Below are 22,686 nucleotides of genomic sequence, written 5' to 3' on the forward strand. Positions count from 1 at the left end.
CCTGGCTAGCAGGGCTGGGGTGATGCCTTTGTTGGGCATCTCTGCATTGACTGAGCCTGGAGCTGTTTCCATCCTGGACTTTCTCCTCTGATTCACCCTCTGTGACATCACTCCCCTTATTAGGCAGCTCAGAGGGATTATCAAATGACTGCTGTCACAACCGCCAGCTCTTGCCAGATCCTGAACCAGAACAGAACTACAATAGTGCACAAGTTTCTGTGTTGCCTTCTTGAAACTGGCTCTTTATTTTTGTTGGCATTGGCATGGCTGTTTGTTGTTATCTGTCCATACCCTGTTGGTGTCCAAGAAGGAGAGGGGAGCTGTAAGTCTGCACCAGTGTTAACTGGCTGATCTTGGACGCCTATCATTTTATACTCAAGGGACAGTGTCTCTGAGAAGGAGGGATGGACATGTGTTGACCCTCCAGCCATGTTCTAGATGCTGTGTGAGTCATTTTCAAAACCTGTTGCGTTTATTGAACACAATAATATGAAGTAAATTCTATTATGTGCCCTTGTTGCCGGTGGAAAAAGTAAGCAAGGCGAGGTTTTTGCAAGGGGTTTGAACCAGGCAGCCTCATTCTAGGGCCCATGTGCAGCGCCACCAATCAGTGTGACCTGAGTGAAGCCCTCCAGGGCAGGGAAGGACATAAGGAACACAGAGGGTGGGCAAGAGAGGGTGAAGCACCAAGGCAAGAAGTTGGTGACAGGGACAGCACCATATTAGGAAAGGCTCTGAGTGCTACACCAAGGAAATGAAACCTGGGACAATGGGAGTGGGAGAGAGTCCGATGAAAGCAGGGCTCTGGGCAGAGAGGACAGGAGGTGTTCTGGAGGGTGGGGCTATAGAGCCGGGCCCTGGGTGAGGCCGAGGGCTGAGGCAGAACCATGAGACCTACCCAGATGTGGATTCACCAAGACACCAGCTGCTCTTCCCAGTGCTGGCTCAGAGGCTGAGGAGCTGAGATGACACCAGGCTTTCTGGCCTGAGGGACCAGAAAACAGGCTGGGGTGCTCTGCTGTGAGCTAATCTCAAAGTTGCCACATGAGCTGGAGGCTGGACGTCATTTTGGAGGCACTGGGTGGAGCAGGCCCACCAGGGAGCTGGGGTGGGGCTGGGTGCAGCCTTTCTCAAGAAGGGGCTGCCAGAGGCCATGAGTGTGGGAGACCCATTATAGGAAGGAGATTAGGGAGAGGAGGACCTGGGGTCTCCAGATCATTTGTGATCTGGGGGTCTGACTTCCAGGCAGAGTATTTGCTTCCTCTTGGCCTTAGCTTGCTTGTGCACAGAGGCAGCACCGGTTAGCCAGTGCCTTCTACCTGCTTTGTGCCAGGTGCTGGACTAGGCCCTGGTGAAAGAATAAAAGTCAACCCAATCTTGCCCTCACTGAGCCAACATTAAACAAGTACTGGGCAAATAGGAGGTGACAGATGAGTGTCATAACAGAAAAGTGAGAGTGTGTCAGGGGGGTGCCAGGTTTAGGCCATGGGGCCAGGGGGGACAAAGGAAGAGATATGAAAGGTGAGCCTGAGTGGGGAAGAGTGGAGACGAGCTAGAGAAAGCACAGGGAGAAGGGCCCCAGGCGAGACATGGCAGAAGCAGGCCCTCTGAGCTTTGCCCTGCATGCGCAGTGAGGCAGGCTTGGTGTCTCTGATGGTAGGAGCCTATAGGAGGGTGCCAGCGAGTGTGCCGTGCTGACTCAGGTGTGACACAGGTAAGGTGCATCCCTTGTGCACACTCATTCGTTCATGGAGCCAGAGCACAGCCCTGAGCTCCCACTGTCCTCCAGGATGAACCACACTAGTCCCTGCCTTGCGGACCCAGGAGGTGATGAAGAGGACAAACCAGAAACACATAGATTTCAACATTAAAAGTGCCCCCACTGGGTGACAGGCAGGGTGAACAGGACCCTGACAGTGCTAAGCTCTTGGCATGTGACCTTGGGTTGTAGCCCAGAGTCAGCTGCTAGTGCTTGGAATTATCAGTGCCTCCCATGCCCACTCAGGGAGGTAGTCCAGACTGGCCTTTAGGGACCCTTCCGGTGGGGCAGGCCCAGGAAGGGAGTGGCCGAGGGAGACTCACTCTTCAGATGAGGGACCCCCCCCTCCCACCCTGGCCACTCACCCCCCAGGGCATCTGGCAACTCCTGACTCTCATGGCTATCAGAGGCAGTCTTAGCCTGACCAGCCCCTGGTTTCTGCTACTTCCCTGTGCTTAGACAACTGTCCTCCTGCTATTCTACCAGTGTCATAGTGTGGCTTATCCAGGAGCAGTTCAGTTGCACCCCAGTCCTGGCCTGAAGCCACTTTCTCCCACCTGTCCCTAGGATGCAGGAAAACACCTTCCAGCCGTACTCGCAGAGCCCGCCCCGGCAGTTGGCAGCTGGAGGAGCCGGGACGCGTGCTGTTATCTCTCCTGAGTGGAATTACCAAAGGAGTGAACACTGCCAAGGCAGAGAGAGGAAAGAGAACTCAATGTTCTTTTTCAGAGTTCAAAAATAGCCCTTTTTGAGTTTTGAGGAAGATCTAGACTGAAAAAAAAAAAAAAATCAAGTTCCCCGGTGCTAAATTCAGCCTTGGCCAATATCTACAAAGAATGAAGCAGCAGGCAATGTTGGTGGGTGGTTTTCTCCCCTCACTCACTCCTGGTGACTACGGAGTGTGCAAAGCCCAGCAAGGGAGAAAGTCATGCTTTTGTGTCTAGGGTTGGCCGGAGGTAACACGGGCTCCAGAACCACTAGGTGCTCTGCTCCTCAGTGAAAATTAGCTTGGCCCCTTCCGTCCTTCCCTCTTTCTCTCTTCCTCCCTCTTTCTCTCCTTCCTTCCTTCTCTACCACTAGGTGCTCTGCTCATCAGTGAAAATTAGCTTGGCCCCTTCCCTCCTTCCTCCTTTCCTCTCTTCTCCTCCCTCGTTCTCTCCCTCTTTCCTTCCCTTTCTTCCTTCCTTCCCTCTGAGCTGCAAAATAGTTTTATTTCTTCTTAGGGCTGCTCTTAACACACATTATCCTTAGAGCATATGCTATCTGTCCTTAGAATGGCGATGCCACGGGGGAAGTTTTAGATCTGTTTGTGACCTAGCAGGTGTGAATAGTAACTTAGACGCCCTGAGTCCTTGTGGAATGATTTTGGCGAACCAGTTGCCTCTTAAGCTTGCTGGAAAAGCAGGAAATTGACAGCTCCTGCCCTGAGTGCTTACTATAAAAATCAAACAGCACAGAAATAGTTGTGTAGCTATTAAGTCCTAGTAGGAAGGTAAGAGATCAGCATTCAAACATACTTCATTTTATAGGTGAGAAAACTGAGGCCCCCAAAGGAGATGTGACCTGCACATGGTTACTCAGAAAATAGTGTGAAACCCCAGACTGAGACTCAGGTCTCTTTCCCCCTGGTCCGCTAGCAGCTCCTGGTAACGTCCCTGTCTCTCCTCCTCTTTCTAGACCATCACAGGAAGCTGGGCATCCAAGCACCAAATGCGTCTTCCATTTTCTACCTCTGTGCACTCTGAGCAGGTCCAGCCAGCCATATGTGGTCGCATTTTTCATATGATTCCCAAGAACCTTTACAAACCTGAAAACCCAGCACATCCTAGCACCTCCCTGAGTCGCTGTGTGGGAGCCACCGGAGCCTGCTCCAGATGGGGCCTCGTGGTGATCCGATTCACCTGCTGCTGACTCAGGCTCAGCTCACACAGGGGCACAGCCTAAATTAAAACCCTAAGAGCTCAAAAAAGTACAGATGCCTCTGTGCCTACCGGTTCTCCTTAGTGATGAACAGGCAAGTCTAATTTTAGCAGAGACGACTTTCAGAATGTGAGAAACAGAAGGGACTTTGAGATCATCTCATATTGTGGTTATCCATTCCTACGAGCATCAAGATCACCCAAGGAAATTTAAAAAAAAAAAAAAAATATTTCCAGAGAGTCAGATCAGTTGGTCCAGGGGAGAGCTAGGCATTGACAATCATAAAGCTCTCTAGGTGATTTGTATGTGAGTCTTGGCTTGGAGGGGGCTGATGTCCAGAGAGGGAGAGCATGTGCCTAAGGTCACACTGACATCAAGGCTAGAACTGGGGTGTTCTGACTCCTCATTAAAGGCTCTCAGGTTGTCTCTTTAACTAGAAACCACGTCTAATGAAATGCCTTGAGGATTTTAAAAAACCATCACAAATGTTTACCAAATACCTACTGTGTTCTGGCAGAGGTGGTAGAGCGAGATAAGTCTTCCCGAACTTCCAGAAGCCTACAGTCCAGGAGGGGAAGCATATGTAGCCAGCTATCTCTAACACCGGCTAGACTCTGTGGTGTAATAAGCACATCAGGTGCTGGGGGGGAATGGAGAGGGCAGGGAGGAATCTAGGAAGACTCCCTGGAAGAGGAAGGCTTGCTCCAAGTCTTGAAGGGTGGGAGGTAGAGTTGTTAGATAAAATACAGGATATTCAGTTGAATTTAAGTCTCAAACAATGAACAACAACTTTTTAATATATGTCCACAATATCCAATAGGATATACTTACACTAAAAAGTGATTTGTTGTTTCTCTGAAATCCCAATTGAAGTGTGGGTATAAGAATCACTAGCAGACGGGACAGCACTGTCAAAAGCAGGAGTATCTGGAACAGACACAATGTGGGAGGGACCAGGCTGTTGAGGCAGGGCCAGCCTGGGGTGTGGACTTGGCCATACAAGCCACCATCATCCCATGTGGACAGCCTTACAGCTCTCTAGGCCACATCCCTCTTTCCCCTTAGTAATGAGCTCTCCATATACATCCTGAACTTGGGTCAGACCATCTCACTCCCTGCTCAAACTATCAGTGGTTTCCCAGGTCATACCTAGGAAGACAATCAAACTCTGTGCCTCAAACCAAAAGACCCTATAGGATCCCAACATTGCCTCAGTGAATAAAATCTACTCTAGAGGTTTAGGCAGCTTAAGAAGGGTAGTGTCAGGCAATGGTTGTCAACCTTGGCTGCCCATTGAAACCACTTGAGAGCTTCAAAAATGTAGATGCCTGGGCCCCATCCCCAGAGGTTTAGGGGTTAATTGGTCTGGATCAAGCCTGTGCATCAGGAATTTCCGAAGATTCCCAAGTAGAAAGTCACTGTAGAAAGCATCTTCCTGCTCAGTGAAGGGGATGGTATTGTCACCTCCTCATCACCACATATCCAGCTTCATCTTTGTCTTTCCTGTTCACCACCTCCTCCCTCACTGGCCTGCCACTCTCTTGGGCCTCGGGCTGTCCCACCTGCTAGCCCCTCTGCCTGGAATGTTCTATCTCCCTTCTCTTGACTTGGCCTACAGTTAACTTATCCTTCCCATCCCAAGTCCCTCTTTTATGTTCTCCCAGAAGATGCTGAACTTTTCCTTTACAACCCTGATCATACCTGGTGCTGAGGTTATAGTTATGTTCGCACTTGCCTAGCTCCTCTCTCTGCACCCGCTTCTTGGGTAGAGACCAGGTCTTTCTAGTTCTCTATTGCCCTCCCCTGGCCGAGCCAGGTGCTCCAAAATTGTTGAACAAGTGAATGGAACGAATGAATGAACTCAGAATGGCTGAGTACAGCAATATTGTGGTCTGATTGGCACTTCCAGAAGGATCTTTCTGGCTGCTCTGTGCTGAATGTTGGAAGGTGGAGGGTAGGAGGAGGCTGAGGCCAAGCCACCAGTGATTATACAGCTGTGATAATACAGTCAAGAAATGATCCAGCTTCAACCAGGACAGAGGTGCTGGAATGGGAGAGGGACAGATCTGAGAGACCCTGGGGCCATCATACGGACATGGGGAAGAAGGTGCCAGGTGACTGAGGTTTCACCCTGAGAGACAGGCAGGACAGCAAGATGGAGACAAAGGAAAAGGTCATTGCCAAAAAGGTCCATTCTGCTTTGGCCAAGTTGGATTGGACATGCTGGTGGGACATCGAGGGAGACCTAGGAATCTGAGGCCAGGGTCTACAGAAGTCTGGGCTGGGGATGGAGGTTTGAGAGTCACATAAATAGAGGTGAGAATAAAAAGCAAAGACAAATGTAGAGTTTTCCTGCAAGTGTTTCTTGCCATTTCTGTGAGCCAAGTTCCCAAGGTGTGGAACATCCATCCCCAGGAGGCTCTTCTGTCTGGGACAGGCGAGTCACGGGCCCTTCCCTTGTCCCCACAGCGATCCTGGGCATGCACACGCTTATGAGCAACCAGCAGTACTACCAGGCCTTGGGCAGCAGCTCCATCGTGAACAAGGAGGGCCTCAACAGTGAGTACTCGCCCTGCTGCCCTCTTGGCACCTGGTCCCAACCCCACAGAAGAGAGCTGTCTCCGGCTTCACGCTTTTTGCAGAAGCTTTAAAGTTTTAGGTAGCCAGTCCTATCCATCTTTTCCTCTGAATCTCCCAGAATTCATGTCTTATTTAAAAAGGCCTTCTCCAACCTGATATTATAAAAATATTCTATATTTTCTTCTAGAAGCTTTGAAAGTTTACTTCTTATGTTCAGCTTCTTAATCCACATGGAGTTCATGTTTGTGTGTGATGTGGGATAAGATCAAACTTTCATTATTTAATGGACATGCAGTTGTCACAATATCCTTCTTTGTGAAATATATCCTCTCACCACTGGTTTGGCCTCCCTCTTAATCATAACTTTCCACACATCCACCTGAGTCTGTTTCTAGGCACCTCTTCTGTTCCCTGAGTCCCTTTGTCCTTTCCTGTGCCAATACCTCATTGTCTTAATTACTCTACCTCATTGTTGCAAGCTGGTGTTTTGGCCCCAAAGAGAAATGAAGGTGCCAACAGAATGATTACCCCTCCCTCTGGAAGACGGAGGCATTTCTTTCCCATCCAGCCTTCAGCTCAGCCTCCCAAGAGCCCAGAGAGGGAATGTCCCAGGTAGAATGACTAGCCCAGGTTACAGATGAGACTGTACCCCAGGTTCAGAGAGTTGGAGTAATTTACCCACTTCTTGCAGCACATCAAAGGCAGAGTCCGAGCAAAGCCCCAGCCTCCTGGCTCCCTGGCAGGGCTCCTTCCCATGCAGAGCCCCAGCCCCAGCCCCAGTCCCCACAATGTGCACCCTTGGCCTTCCCTGAGCTCTGCTGACACTTCCTTTCAGTGTCTGTGTTGTTGAGAGAGTGATGCCTTTTGTTGGTCACTCCAGGCGTGATTAAACCCACACAATACAAGCCTGTGCCCGATGAGGAACCAAATTCCACAGATGTAGAGGAAACGCTGGAGCGAATAAAGAACAACGACCCGAAACTCGAAGAGGTTAACCTCAATAACATCCGGGTAAAGCCCTTTATTTCACTTCACTTCTCTGCATGTGCGAGTGATGGGGTCAGGGGCCACGTCCCGTGTCACCCAGATGCAAACTGTCCAGGCCTGCTTGTACAGAGTGAACAAGCTCCTGTTTGGACTCTGAGTCTTTCTGAGTCAGAAACAGGGGCAAATCCTTTAACTGATTAAGAGGCGTGGGCAGAGTAGTGCACCTCCTACTCCTGGTCTGTTTCAGAGCACATCAGGCCCAGACGCCCACCAGGGGCCAACCCAGCTTCTATCCAGAAACTTGCCATGTTATTCAAAACACTGAGAGATTCTCTGAGATAAAATCATGAGTCAGAGACACACTACTGTGTGGGGTCTCAAGATCTATCCTAGACCAATAGAATCAGAATCTCTGGGGGTAGGCCTAGTCTCTTCTCCAGTCTTCTGCTGGAGAAGTCAGTGCCCACCTGGTTCAGGGAGTAACTGAAGCTCTGGGCCATTGCCGCTGCGGAGTCACATTCACAGTCAGCCTCATTTTGCAGTCTGGAAGGGACCTGTTGGGCAAAATGTCCGAGGAAATATCCCAAGCAGTCTGCCCAAATCTCTGCAGACGTTTCCCTGTGTGACTAGGGATGGGGGATGGGAAGCCCTACCCTAGACGGGCCGCAGAAGGGGTTCAGAGGCAGGCACAGCTGTGCACCCACCTGCTCAGCCCGGAGCCCAGTGGATTAGTTCTGGGAGAGGTGGGGGCAAGACAACAAGCCCCTGCTCCACCTTCTTTCCTTCTCTACTTTCTCTTAAGTGCCTGCCAGCCCCGAAGTCCCATCAGATTGGAAACCTGCACCCCAGTGTTCTCCTCCACTTGCCCCCCACCATGCTCTGCTCTCATGGGAGCTCAAGTGACTCTGAAATGAGAGATTGGTAAAAACACAGCCATGCTCTCAGGCGCCTCCATTGTCTGCCAGGAGCCCCATGGGAGACCCTGCTGTGAATACCACCTGAGAACCGTGTGAGGGCTTGGAAGCTATGGGGAGGCCTCAGCCCTCTCCAGGCCTCAGTGTTCCTTTCACATCATGAGGTAGTTGGACCAGATGAGTTGTTTTCACCTGAGGATATTAAAAAATACACACCAATGCCCAGGCCCACCCCCAGAGATTCTGATTCTATTGGTCTAGGATAGATCTGAGCATCCCTATTTTGTAATAGTGCCCAGAAGCCTCTGATGTGTCAGAGGAGAGACCCTTTGGGTACATGTCTCTTAGCATCTAGTGCAATTCCAACCTTTGTTTTCCAGAAACAGGCCCGGGGAGGAGAAGAGGCTTCCCCAGAGTCCCACATCGAGTGTGCCTGTCACTGGGGAGGGGGCTGAACTCCAGTCTCCACTTCGCACCCCCAGTCCTGGGCACTTTGCGTAAAGCTCCTCCGGTCTCCATACCTTAATTTTTGCATCTTCTCCCCCTGCATGCGCACAGACAGAGAGAGTTGCAGGTCCTATATGAAATTTTCCAGAAGGATTTTCTCACTTTGTTTACCAGAAAGTTCTCCCCAAATCTCAGCCATCTGGGACAAAGCCTGAGGCCTTTGCTCACTTGACTTTTTGGGCAGAAATTGTCTGGGAATAAGTGAGGAACTGGGCTACAATGAGAGGGAGTTACTACCCCATTTGCCAGCCCTGGCCTGACTCGCAGGGGTCTGGTGGTCACTCTCTCTGCTGTTTCTCTCTGCAGAACATCCCCATTCCCACCCTCAAGGCGTACGCGGAAGCCCTGAAGGAGAACTCCTATGTGAAGAAGTTCAGCATCGTGGGGACCCGGAGTAATGACCCTGTAGCCTTTGTATGTACCTTCCTGTCCTGCTGCACTGAGGGTAGGGGTCTTGATGCAGAAGGGTTGATGCATGTGGCCTCAGGATGGGTTGTACCCACACAAAAGCCCTGGGTGGTGAGGTGGAAGGCACCGGCCAAGGGGAGAGACTGCAGCAGCTCAGCTGGCACCAACCACCTCCAGCCCAGCCAGTCCTCACCCCACTCTGGTGTAAGACAAGCTAGGTCACCTCCCCCACCCTCCCCTGGCCTGTGAAGGACCTACGGTTCAGAGAGGCCAGGTAACTTGCTTTGTCCAAAGTCACAAAAGCAAAGGAAGGGTGGACCTGCGAATCCAGTGTGGTCACAAGACCACTGAGCACACCCATTTATACAAAGGTCTGCCCCTCCCTGTGCCCCAGTATCTCCATCTTTAAAGTCAATGCTTCTTCAGTGGGTCCTAGTGACCAACTTTTTTTACTCATGTCTCAAAAGATACCGCCAATCCAATTAAGTTGTGCTGACTATAAAGTAGCCAGCAATACTTTTTTAAAAAAACATTCAGCACATATTTATGGTGAGTCTCTCTCTCAGCACATATTTATGGTGAGTCTCTCTCTGCCCAGCACTGAATTATGCTCTGGAATACCACTGTCACCCCACAGTCTCAGCTCCCACTTTTGTGAACATACTGGTCCCTTTGGTCAAGCAGACAGCCAAAGGTGACAATACAGTATGATTCCTACAATACTAACAGCAGGTAAAGAGTACAGGAATTCAGTTTCCAGGGCTAGCAATTAACTATTTAGTAGTGATCAATTCTGTTCTGATTTTGAAAATCAGTAGGACAGTGTTCAATATTTTTGAAATAATACAAGCAGCTCAATCTCCCATTGCTGCCAGTGGGGAACCTCTGGATCAATGACCTCTGACCTCAGAAGTGCTCCATGGGGTCCTGAGTTTGTCCCATAGCATCACAGCTGCAAGGCCACATGCTCTGTACGCTACTATATCACGGATCAGAAACCGAGCCTGAGTTCATGAATGCGTTCAGGGCACAGACTCTGTGCCAGACCAACAGCTGACATCAGCCAGTGCATACCAGAACGCCCTTGTCAAATACTGAAATGCTTCTGGGCCAGTTAGTAAATCGGGCTGCCAGAGCTCTGCAAGTGACCCCACTGCTGGTCCTAGCCCTTCTGTTGGGCCCTGGTTCCTCCACTGTGATACAACACACAAGGGGTTAACACCTAGTCTAACAGGGCCTCTCAGAGCTACTTGGCCACCAGTGCATCCAGGTGGATTGCCTGGCCAGGTGCCTAATCAAAAATATTTAGATTATTTTTGATGATTAGGCCAGGCCAGACCTTGCCTGGGAGCAGGGGTTGCTGTGGAGGACACAGAGAACACACCAACTGGGGACCGGATCCCTCCCCTCTGGAAGGCCAGCCTAGCTCAGAAAGACAGATGTGATCATTCAGGAGCCAATGTGCCACCCCAGGGGCACACCGAAGTGGGGGTCCGAGAAGCAAGAGATGATCCCAAAGCAGAGGGCTTCCTGGGAGCGAGCTTCTCTGAGGGTTTCAGCAAGGCAAGGGTGACGGGGCAGGCATTCCTGGCTCTGAGTGTCACTTCAGATAGCAGGGTCCACCGCTCAGTGTGTCCAGGGCCTATCAGCTGCTGGTATCATCTTCCCACCATGACACATCATTTCCACCAGCTGCTAATTACCTCATTTCCTTCAAAGGACCGATTGTCATCTATACCCGCTGGCCAAGTTCCTCTGAAACGTGCTGGGGGCCACCCAAGCTCTTTTCCTCCAGTTTGCCCTGGTCACTTGCCCAGTAGGGTGGTTTCCCAGGCTTCCCTCTTCTGCTGTCTGGTGCTCAGAGGGAAAAAAATGATGCTTCCATGGAATTTCAGAGGGCAACAGTAGAGACTAGTGGGGAGTCTATGGGTAAGACTCCACTGGCCGTTCAGTGAGCACTGCCTAAGGACCTACTATGAACTGGGCACTATGTGGGGCCTGTGGGCTACATGGGATGAATAGAGTGCATTTCACCCACCACAAGCGTATAGTCTAATGGCAGACACCACTATCAAAATAACTCTGAACAGAGGAATACAAGGTCCATGAGGGAAGAATGGATACATTTGATGAGGGTTCAAGAGAACAGGCCACAGTGAGCTGGAAATGTCAGTGAACACCCTTGGAGAAAGAGGCATTGAGAATGGCCTTGAAAGTTGGGCACAGTTTGGATGAGGGAAGCAGAAGGGATGGGCATTCCAAGTGGCAGGGATGGAACAGGCAGAGGCCAAGTGGTAGGAATCACTGAGCACACACAGGGAGCTGCTAATAAGGCCCCTGAAAGGGAGAAGTGGGAGTTGACCCTGCAGAACAAAACTCTAGCAGGGATTTAGGATCCATGGCAGGTTGAAGGGGTGAGGAGACACAGCCAGAGTTGGGCTTGGTGAAGGAAGTTGTGGAGATTGTCATTCTCTTCCCCCTGGTGTTAGGATTTACCAAAGAGGGCCCCCTGCTTTGCTCAGAGTGACTCACTGGTACCCCTGCTTTTCTCCTGTGGTTCAAGGCCCTTGCTGAGATGCTCAAAGTGAACAAGACACTGAAGACACTGAACGTGGAATCCAATTTCATTTCTGGGGCTGGGATCCTGCGCCTGGTGGAAGCCCTCCCATATAACACGTCCCTGGTGGAACTAAAAATTGATAACCAGGTGAGATTAGCAAGGGTCTCCTCCAGCCCTTTTATTAAGTGCAGCTTACTCATCTGCACTTTCTAGTAGACTGCCGGGCAAAGCAAGTGATGCTGACTATGGAAGCTCAGAGCCAACTCTGAGGGACCTTGAAGGTTGTCTAGTCCACACCCTCCACATGCTCCACTTCCTTCTTCATCACTCACACTATGCGCTCTTCCAGTTCTGCTCGTACACCCATTGTGATCACTCCCAACCCTCATCACCCCTTCCATTCTTAGGCAGTGAGAATATCCTTCCTTACACCCAGTAGAAGTCAGGCCCCTATAAGTCCTGCTTGTTGGGCTTAGTTCTGTTCTCAGCTACCCTGAGGACATCTAATGCACACATCCAATAAACCACTGGACTCTTCTTCACCAAGCTAAATATCCCCATTTTTCTCCTATCACCCCCCCTCATTCAGTGGGAGCCTTTGAGTCTTCTCACCATTCAGGTTACTCTTTGGGAAATTTCAGCTTGTCTTTATCCTTAGAGAATTACTGTTTTTCTGTAACTTCTGTGGGTCAGTCATTCACCTGCAGGACAACTCTTTCCATTCTGACTTTCTAAGAGGACATCTTGTAGGTCACAGATGTTGAGGGTCTGCTGTGAGCCAGGCCCTGTGCTGTGCACCTGACATCCATCATCTCTGATCTTCACACCAGCCCTGCAGGGTACGAGAATCAATTGTCTCAGTTTGCAGAAAACAGCTCAGACAGGGTAAGGACAAGCAGCTCCTTCAGGGTCACAGAGTCAGCACTTAGGAAGCAGGATTTGAATCCAGGTCTCCCAGACATGAAAACCCACACTTGTTCCATTGTTTTATTCCCCCTATGTGAAAAATTTTTGCTGAATAGTTGTATAAATATATCCATGAGAAAAAGATTGGAAGGAAATATTATAAAATTGTAAACAGTAGTTATACCTTAGTGAGGTTATTGGCACTTTTAAACTTTTTTATTGTAAAATATGACAAATATACAGCAACATGCATAAAACTTAAACGTATAGCTTAACAAATCCTAACAGGCATATTATTCTCTCCTGGTCAGGGACTAAAATATTACCAGCCTCCAAAAGACTCTGTCCCTTCTGAGTCATAACCACACACTCTCATGCCTTTCCCTCCTCCTGCAAGTGTCCTTCCAGCCCCCACCCACTCCTCTGCCTTCTGTGTCCAGGTGAGGCTTTCCTTCCCCAGTGGTGGTCTAGAGCGAGCTTGAACCAGCTTGCAGGAGCTGATGGTACACATCTCTTCCCAACTCCATTCACGGCACATTGGTACCTCAAAATCGCCCAGGGTAGGTGGGAGTATATGCACTATGGAATTTAGCAAACCACAAATTGGGGATTTGTTTCTTTTTTGAGAGCTAGGGTACTGCTGCATTTTCCCACCAGCCTGCCATAGCTCCTCCAAGCATCTACCCAGAGAGAGTTAAATGCTCCCTCCTCAGGGTCCCCTAGTGAGTTTTTCAGAAGCTGGTACTTGGTCTGAGTCATCTCCATATCCCAGTGCTCAGCTCAGGACCTAGCCCTGCAGGGGCTCTTAGTAAGCAAGGTTCCCCCAGATAGTTGTGCATATTGTTCACTGCACAATGAGATGGCAGTGAGCAAAACTCAACCCCCAGTCCTCTCTCCAACCTGTGTGCCTCGGTATGAGGCTTTGTTCACCCAGAGAACATCCCTTTTCTAATTCATATAAAGTAGTCACATGAGCTAGCAGCAGCCCTGTCATGTGCATTTGCTGCATGGGACTGACTCCCTGCATCTCTGGTGTGCTGGTGGCCTTGCTGCTGCATCCCTCACTCCCAGCCCCTCTCCACCTCCCTGGACGATTGCTGACTCTGCTTCACTGTGGGTAGGAGGGGCAGAACACAAAGGCATGAAGCAGCTTGGCAGTGGTTCTGGGCTAGACTCTGGCATTGGCTACTCATGTGACTCCAGGCCTGGCTAGGCAGGGAGTCAGGGTCTACCCAGAGTCATCCGAAATCTGACTCCCAGGGCACAATGCTGGCCAAAGAGGACCAGGAGCCCTGGCCTCAGGACACCGTGGGTGGTAGCAGCTGCCAGGAGCTGCCCCCTTCCCTCTTACTGCTGTTTCCCCCAGAGCTCAAGACGGAGCCAGCGCTAACCACTGCCCTCACCTTGGCTAACCGCCCTGGTACAAGAACACCCACTCCCTTAAGTGGCGCCTGTGGCTCAAAGGAGGAGGGCGCTGGCCCCATATACCAGAGGTGGCGGGTTCAAACCCAGCCCCAGCCAAAAACTGCAAAAAAAAAACCAAACCAAAAACACCCACTCCCCTGAGCATTAGGTTCCTCATTGTAAAGGTGGGATGATAAGAATCTCTCCTTCTAAGGAGACAGTGTAAACTCTGAAGTTGTCAACTTTTAGAATTACTCTGAAGGTGATCTAGGGAGTTCACACATTATTGTAAGAGTGAATTTACTGAAAAGGTGCCATGAGCCAGGACCCACAGTGGGTGCTTTGTACTATCACCTCATTTAATTCTCACAAAGGCTTTGTAAGTGGCTAGCACAATTCACCTCACCCCGGTTACAGGTGAGTAAACTGAGTATGGGGCAGTTTATAAAACCTACCCAACGTCCCACAAGAAGTAAGGGAACAGAGATCAGGGAGGGCTTCCTGGAGGAGGCAGAATTTGACATAAACCCATAGGGTAGAAAGTGTCTTAGAAGGTGTGTGGAGGCTGCGGCAGGAAACTACACAAACAGAGAAGCAGCAAGGAAAGCCGTGGTGCCCATCCATCCTCATGGCTGCCCTGAGGAAGGCCAGAAAGGGAGTTGGGAGCCGGAGAGCTTTGACTCGGTGGGTTTAGGGAAAATGGGCTGTGGCAGTGCCCTGGGAAGATGGTTCTGGCTGGATAGGAGAAGACTGGGGGAAAGTAGGTGGTGTCAGGGCCTGAGAAACCAGAAGAGAGCTGTGGCCGCCAGGATGAGGGGCCTATGGGGACAGCTCCTGCCTAACTGCAGAGGAGCCTGGTGGGGGAGGGGCTGGCAGCAGTCTCCAGGAGGGGATCTCCTGATCTGCTGACCCAGGCTCAGGAGAAAGCCACCCGCGCCTCTCACCGTGCATCCCAGGAGGCCTGGGCAGAGCAAGCTGCTTCCCCTTAGGCGCCCAGCCCTGAGCTGGGGGCTGTGGGGGGAGTGTGACAGAGGAAGTGTGGGTGGCATTGGACTTATTTGTCATTCTTGGTTAGTCACAGAGGACCTTGGGGGGCCAGCGCCTTTTCCTCACTCCTTACATTTGTGTCAGTGAGCCTCTGCCCTCCTTTCTCTTCATCCGGCCTAAGAGAAGGATGTGAGGAGCTCTACCCAGGGTGCATGTGGAACCAGTACTGGCTCAAGACACCGTTGGAAAGCAGGACTCTGAGGCTGTTTACTCAATTAGTCTTTCCTTATCTCCAAGTAGCGTTCTGTTGCCCCCTGAAATTGTGAGGGTGGGAAGTGACAGAGGGGGCCCTGACCTGGAGCTAGAAAATATCTAGCCCAGCTCTCCTTTTACAAGTGGGGAAACTGAGGATCAGAGAAAGGATGGGACTTGCAACATGACTCACAGGTCATGTTGGTGGCAGAGCTGGGCGGGAACTGAGGTATCCTGGCTGTATTTAAGGATGGGCAGGAGAGACCCTGTCAGCCCCGAGGGAACCTGCAGTCTGACCCATCCCAAGCAGGCCACACCCAAATGGGGATTCTCTGCCCCTCTGATTGACTCCTCCTAACTCCTGACAGACCTGCCCTCACAGACCCTTCCCCAGGACTCTCAGGGCACAGAGTACCCCTGCCTGTCAGAACAGACAAGACCTCAAGACATAACCCCCTCAAATGAGGATATTTACATCTGGGGGCTATTGGCCAGATTCCCCAAATTTCATTCCAGTATTTGACAGTAAAGATGTGCCTGCCTTTCTATACTCAGCATTGTCTGTGAGTATATCAGTTACCTATAGCTGTGTAACAAATTGTCCCCAAATTTTGCAACTTAGCCTTCAAGTCCTGGCACAAACAGCAATAAACAGGTATTATAATGCTCTCTGTTTCTGAGGGCCAGGAATCCAGGTGCAGCTTGGCTGGCTAACTCCTCCCTGAGCAAGAGACCCAAGGTAGAAGGACTATTTCCAAGCTGGCCCCCACATGGTACTGAGGTATCCTGGCTGTATTTAAGGATGGGAAGAGACCTCAGCATCTTACTGTGTGTCTCAGTGTATAGAAGTCAGCTTCTGGAGCTTCTGGAGCTTCTTGAGGCCCTTGGCACCTCTGGCCAGAATGGTTGGTTGTTTTGTTGAAGAGCAAATCTGATCATTTTCTTACCAAATGGATGATACTCAGGCATCATAAAGGTAAAGGTGTGAGACACAGAGCTGTCGCATATGTAATTTTGCATCTTTTTGGCAGGCCCGTCACAATTTTCATTCGAATGTGTCTACCTTTCAACTCAACAAGTATGTGTCTCCATAGCCAACCTAGAGAATCCTCCTTTCCTCCCCTGCTGAGTTCATTGCTACAGTGTTTGTAATAGGAAAAAATGGAAGCAGCCTACCTATCCAGCCACGCCAGGCCATCTCATGAAGCTGTTAAAGGGAATGAAGCCATTCAAAGGAGCAAATTCCATGTACTGGCTTAGAAAGATCTCCATAAAATATTAAGCAGAAGACACAAGTTGCAGAATACTAAGTAAACTTAATAGCATCAATCCATTTAAAGCAAAAACAAGGTGCCACAAAACAAACCCCTGTACGTACAATTTCTGTCATATATTTTGAGTGTAGAAACACACTCCATTGACCATAGTCATCATTTCTATAGAAAGAGGATGGGATTAGGAAAAAGTGGAGTGAAGGGAGACACTTTCCTTTTGCTCAATCTGCTTTAGGATCATTTTAATTTGTAATAATGAGATTATAGTTCTTCACAAGTGATTTATTTAGTTCTCGAGCAAATCTGCAATGGAGGCGAGAGTTCTTCCCCAGCCATCCTGTTCCTGGCTCTGCTGCCCAGAGACTGCTGTTGCCAGTCCTGACAGGATGGGTTCCTTAATCTGTCCCCCAGGGGCTTCCATCAAGGTCACCTTCCTGATTTTTTTTAGGCCATCCAAACAGGCCTTAAAAGTCATGGAGCCTTAAGTCTTCCCCCTTCATGATGATATCCAGGGAGATCCTTAGAGGAGGTGGTCTGCCCTCTACTCACACCCCTCCAGGGACAGGCAGTTCACTCCCTTAGCAGGTCCTTCTAATGGCCGGCCAGATCACAACCGTTCCCTCTCGTCAGTCCTGCTTCTGCCTTCTGAGCTTTCTCAGAGGCACTCAAATGAAGTGGGAACTAGCACAGGCTTCAGAGAAAACTGCCTGTCTTCAAATCTGGGTTCAGCAACTCACCGTTCTATGATTCGGGGAAAATTTCTTAGTACCTCTGGGCTTCATTTTTCTTGCCTATAAAATGGAGATTACAATCATAGTATATGTTCCATAGATTGATAGTGAGGAGAAAATGAGTTAGGTTTTGTAAAATGCTTATGATATTGCCTGGCACACAGTAATCACTAATTGGTTACTTGAAAAACAAGAAAGAGACTGAGTTTTAGTGCTCTCAGCCACTGCCTCTTCTCTCGTCCGAGAGAAGCTTTTAGTCTCAGAGTCCGTGGAGTTGGAGTAGGGAGCAAGTATGAAGCTTGCCTGAGGTCTAAGATGGATGCACATTTTCTGTTTTACTGCTCAAAATAAAAATAATGGTTTGGGTCTAGAATCAACAGTCCAGGAAGATTGCCTGTGATTATCTAGTGGAATCCTGCACCCTCTCACACACATCCAGTCACGTCGCCTTATCCCAGGGATATTGGATACTACTTTGAGAATCCCTGGATCCTCAAGGATCCTCTGTGGTCCACTGAGCCTTAGGTCAAGGTCGAGCCTTGGCTCTTGGTCCAGCTTCCTTCTATACATGGGTTCAGTTTACTCATTTTGAAGATGGAGCAGATGCCTGCTGCCTGCTCACCGCCCAGAGAAGTAGTCAGGTTGAGTGGGAACAATTCATGTCAAGGGGCTCTGTGCTCTGGACTGAGCTGCAGAAGTGTCCACTTCACAGAGACACTCTTGCAGCCCCTGGTAGCCCCTTCACTCAGGGGAGATGAGTGCTCTGAGACTGGCCCGTCCTGAGTTCAGGCCTTTCCAGCAAGTGACCTCAAGGAGAGGCCAGGCTCCCTGCTAGCTGGGACAGGTGGAGGGAGCTGCCAGTTCCTTCTTAGGGCCTCAGATGGTGCTGTCTGCCAGGCCAAGCTGGCCAGCACCCAGGCCTGTGCTGAGTCCTCCAAGGACAGGCCTGAGCTCCTCTCAGCATTCTCAGGAGTCTTGATAGATGGGCTGGTGGAATTTCACCAGTGTCCCTCTGCCTGCCATGGTTGGCTTTCCTGGCCCCACCTGAACCCAGATGAGCTCTGGTGAACTCAAAATACCCAGGAGAAGTTCTCAGCTGTGAGCCACACTTGTCTGTTCAGATGCTGGGCCGATATCTGCTCTGTCCCACCTACGTAGCTGTGCACCAAGCATGTTCTTATTTCCTCCATTCAATTCAATTCTGCAACCCTTGCCTGAGAGACGCTGGGTGCTACATACTGTCTGGGAGTTCAGAGTCTAGAGCAGCACTGTCCAGCAGAACTTTCTGGGTTGGTGAAAATGTTCTCTATACTGACCATTAGCCCCTGAAATGTAGCTAATGCAACCGAGGAACTAGACTTTAATTTTTTTTTCCAGATTAGTATGAGGGTGCAGACAATCAGGTGACATTGTTTGCATTTGTTAGGTAGAGTCCAAGTGGAAGTTGTGCCCCTCACCCAGGAGGTGCGCCATAAACCCTTACATTGCGCTTGTTAGGTGAGAGCACAGCAATCTCTCTCCCTCCTCCCCTCGTCCTTCCCCCCCAACTTGAGTTTAATTGCCTGAACTTTACATTTTATTTTAACTAGATTTAAAGAGCCACATGGGGCTAGTAGCTACTGTACTGGAAAATACAGGTCTGCTCCACATCCTCACCATGATTTGCAGTTGTCTCTGCTTTGTTGTAGCAATTCTGATAGGTACTTGATGACAGTCAGATATGGAGGCCTGTGACCCAAGTAAGAGAGGGACTGGGCTGAGTGTGGAGAGGGACAGGCAGTATGCCACTTGAGTGTGGATGAGGAGAGATTGTTTCCTGGGGTTGCCATCGAGAAAGACCTCACGGGAATATGTAATGGGTATTAAAGCACTAGCGATGCATAGACAGGTGAGTGTAGGGGGTAGGAGCCTTCCACGTGGAGGGAGGAGGCACATGTACCAGACTACTAGAGGCAATAGGCTAAGTAAGGAATGAGAAAGGAGAAGCAAGGACACCACTGTGCAGGGTGCCGACTGCCAGGCTGAGGAGGTGGGGGTTTATCCCGTCAGGTTATCTAGAGAATGAGCTGAGATCTTGCATGTTGGGCACCAGGCTGGGCCTGGAAATAGTAAGCTCCAGTAAACAGCAGCAGTTAATGGCAGTGGGGAGCCATTGGAGGTGGCTGTGTGTTTCTGTAGTTTTTTTTTAATGAAACGTTTTTATTTGGGGATAATTATAGATTTGTATGCAGTTGTAAGAAATAACCAAGAGAGATCCTTTGTACATTTTATCTAATTTCCCTGAATGGGAACTTAAGTTTTGGGTGTCAAAACCAGGATAGTGATGTTGACACAGTCAAGATACAGGACATTTCCATCATCACAGGGTCCCTCAGGTTGTCCTTTTATGGCCAAACTCACTTATCTCCTCCTCCCACCTCCTTAACCCCCCACAACCACTGATGAGGAGCCTGCAGCCTTCTGATTTCAAGACTGTTCTTTTCTAAGCACCAAGGGAGGCAAAAAGAGCTTCATCTCTCTCTGCTTCTGATTTGTTCTGTAAAATTGGGATTCAGTCAAAAGGCCACACTTGAGGACTGCAGTTCCCCACCCCTGCACCTGTTTTCCCTTTTAATATTATTGTCATGTCAAAAATGGTACATAGGTGAAATGATATCTATATAAATAACCCTTTGGGTTGGCTTTGATTTTCACTTGTCAGGGCCCAGGACTGGCCAGGTCTTGGGCCCAGCTTAGGTAGGTTCTGGATGCGGACCACTAAGCTACCTTGCTCAGGAACAGTTTCTTATAGGTGCTTGAGGGCTATCTACTTTAGCTGGAGAGAGAGAGACAGAATATCTTAGAGAGAGTAAAAGTCTTCTTAGAACAGATAGCTCTTAGACTTTAGCAGAGCTTGGTCATCTTCAGCAGAGACGCCGTGCTGGCGTTCTGCAGGCAGGAGAGGAGACAGCGTCAGAGTAAGTGGATCCCTGATAGAATGCGCATGCCTCTTGACTGCCTTCTCCTCCTGAGCTCATGCTTCTCAACACCACAGGTGTAGAGACTGCCAATTCACCAATGCTCCCATCTCACACAAGCTCACTCATGCTTGTTAGAACCAAATCTCTCTCCATGCCCTTTTCACCAAGGTGTTCCATTACAGGTATTTCTTATAACTCTCACTCCTCTTAGCCATAGGCTATACGGGCTGCTACATTTCCCCCCCTTTTTATATACAAATAAAATTTTTAATGTGGTAAGGGCAGTTCTTCCTGTTATCTAGCCCTTTTCTTTCTAGGCAAAAGATGGTAATTATCAGAGTTCAGAATTCCAGTTATGGGCTCTTTAAATGAGGAAGCCCAATACAAATGTAAACTATTAGCCGCTGCTAGGGGAAAATGATTGTGATGTTAATTCCCTTAAAGGTCTTTTTAAATGGAGAAAACTGAAATCTTTCCTAATAGAATTTATCATTTCTTTAACTGTAGGAACTTTCCTTTGATATTTACTTAACAGAAGAACAAAAAATAACGCTTTCCTTGCAATCTTTGCAAGCAGAGGATTTTTCTCTCGCTATTCCAAAGGTTTTGCTACTCGAGGTACTGAAATCCACCCTTCACAGATCGCAAAAGACTGTTACTCGTGGATTAATGGTTCTACACTTGGCATTTCCTCTCATGGAACTGTTACTCGTGGTCCAAACAGTACCACCCTTCACAATTCCTTGATAGAGTTTTTCCTGCCTTCAAGCTGCTTTTCCAGCAAAATCTTTGCTAATTAATTCCAGACATTTTTTCAAATGGAGTTTCCTAGCACAGAGGTGGTTTAACTTGTACTCTTCCCTCCCTTTGTTCTCACCTCTCATAATCTTCCAAAGGCTTTACTTGCTTCCGAGTGACACTTCCCCTTTGGGTCGTGTCCAGTCTCCTTAGCTGGACCCGGTTGTAGTGCACAGACACTGATGAGAGATCAGTTACCCCTTCACCACGCAGGATAACCTAATATTCCACAAACATTTAATCTAATTATTCTCCATTGTCCTCCATTGGTCTGGTTTAATTTCCCGTTTTACACTAAGGCACTACAGGTCTAACCAAGCTGGCAGAGTACGCCCACGGCATAGAATTGAATTATACTGTTTTTCCTGAGAATAGTTTGAAATGAAAATATTAACTGTTTTTCTTTCATTTACCAGTGGGTCCTGATTCTAGCCCAACTGATAATTTCCCTACAATAAAGGTGTTCCATCTTCTATCAAGTTGATAACGGCATTCGTTTGCCTAATGAAAGCCTTTTTTACATTTGGGACATATACCTGGAGGTTTACATGTTCTTTGCTTCTTTAGCATTCAAAGTTCTTTTACCTTTTAAACTCTCTTCTCTTACAGCCTAGCTTCCCACATTTATGGCATTTGATGTTAACTGGGGGATTTAACCCTCCGATCTTCCAGCTGCCCAATTTGAGATGTCAATATAGCATTCACCTGCTTCTACTATAAGATTCATCTGATCTCTCAACTGTATTTCAACTGCTGTATCTCATTTGCCGTGATTTTTCTCTACTGGCTTTTTTCTTTCAGCCTGTTACTTTTTACAATCTTTCCTTTTCAATTCTTAGAACCTTTGGCTACCCGAAAAAGACAGGAGCGCTTTAGCTGTTTTTTACTCTGGTGTCTTATTTTACAAACTTTACTTCCACTATTTCTTCACCAGCTTCAAGCCACCTCAATTCTTTTCTTTTTAAACAGAACTCTTAACTGCCAAAAAAGGGAATCGGGGCGTCGGTCTCTCAAAAGCTGCTTCCTGCTGGCATTGGGCGAAGGTATTAGGGGAAGGCAGTTAGAAGTTCTCTTCCCTAACTTAATAAACTCTTGCAACCTGTTCCCAAACTTTTCTCTTTGCCGAAGGCTTTTCTCACCCCTGAGGCTAAAGGCTTGTTTACTAACGATTCTTATCTCCTAGGTCTAGCCTTTCTCTTTCCCTCTGGTTTAGAGGCTTTTTTTCTGTTTTTCTCCAGCCACTTCACAAAAGAGGCTGAAGGATTTTACTAGCTTTTTTCCCACAGAAGTAGTAGTTAGAATTTGGAAAGAGAAAACACAGGAAAGAAGAGGAAAAAACCGAATGAGAAAGGCCTGCTGTTAGCTGTCTTTCTTAGATATTTCCTTTCTCTCTAAGCATTTCTATTTCTCTTTTTTTCTTATTTTGCTAAAGCTTATTTCCCTCTCCATCCGCATTCACTGAATCCTGCTCACAGCACCATTTGTCAGCGGCGTTCACTATCCAGCTCCTGACACCACTTGTCAGGGCCCAGGACTGGCCAGGTCTACGGGCCCAGCTTAGGTAGGTTCTGGACGCGGACCACTAAGCTACCTTGCTCAGGAACAGTTTCTCTTAGGCGCTTGAGGGCTATCTACTTTAGCTGGAGAGAGAGAGTCAGAGTATCTTAGAGAGAAAAAAGTCTTCTTAGAACAGATAGCTCTTAGACTTTAGCAGAGCTTGGGAATCTTCAGCAGAGAGA

General features: G+C 48.8%; 1 protein-coding gene across 1 annotated transcript in view; it reads left to right on the plus strand.

Annotated features, from left to right (window-relative positions):
* The window catches only part of TMOD1 (tropomodulin 1), a 64,340-nt gene that overhangs the window by 29,712 nt on the left and 11,942 nt on the right, over nucleotides 1-22,686 (plus strand). Inside the window, exons 4-7 of the mRNA XM_003785154.3 lie at nucleotides 6,149-6,238; nucleotides 7,140-7,270; nucleotides 8,974-9,081; nucleotides 11,639-11,782. Coding sequence (XP_003785202.1) covers nucleotides 6,149-6,238; nucleotides 7,140-7,270; nucleotides 8,974-9,081; nucleotides 11,639-11,782 — 473 coding nt within the window. The remainder of the gene's footprint in view (nucleotides 1-6,148; nucleotides 6,239-7,139; nucleotides 7,271-8,973; nucleotides 9,082-11,638; nucleotides 11,783-22,686) is intronic.

The sequence above is a fragment of the Otolemur garnettii genome, unplaced genomic scaffold (genome assembly GCF_000181295.1).
Source record: "Otolemur garnettii isolate 467f Iridium unplaced genomic scaffold, OtoGar3 scaffold00014, whole genome shotgun sequence".
NCBI classification, from domain to species: domain Eukaryota; kingdom Metazoa; phylum Chordata; class Mammalia; order Primates; family Galagidae; genus Otolemur; species Otolemur garnettii.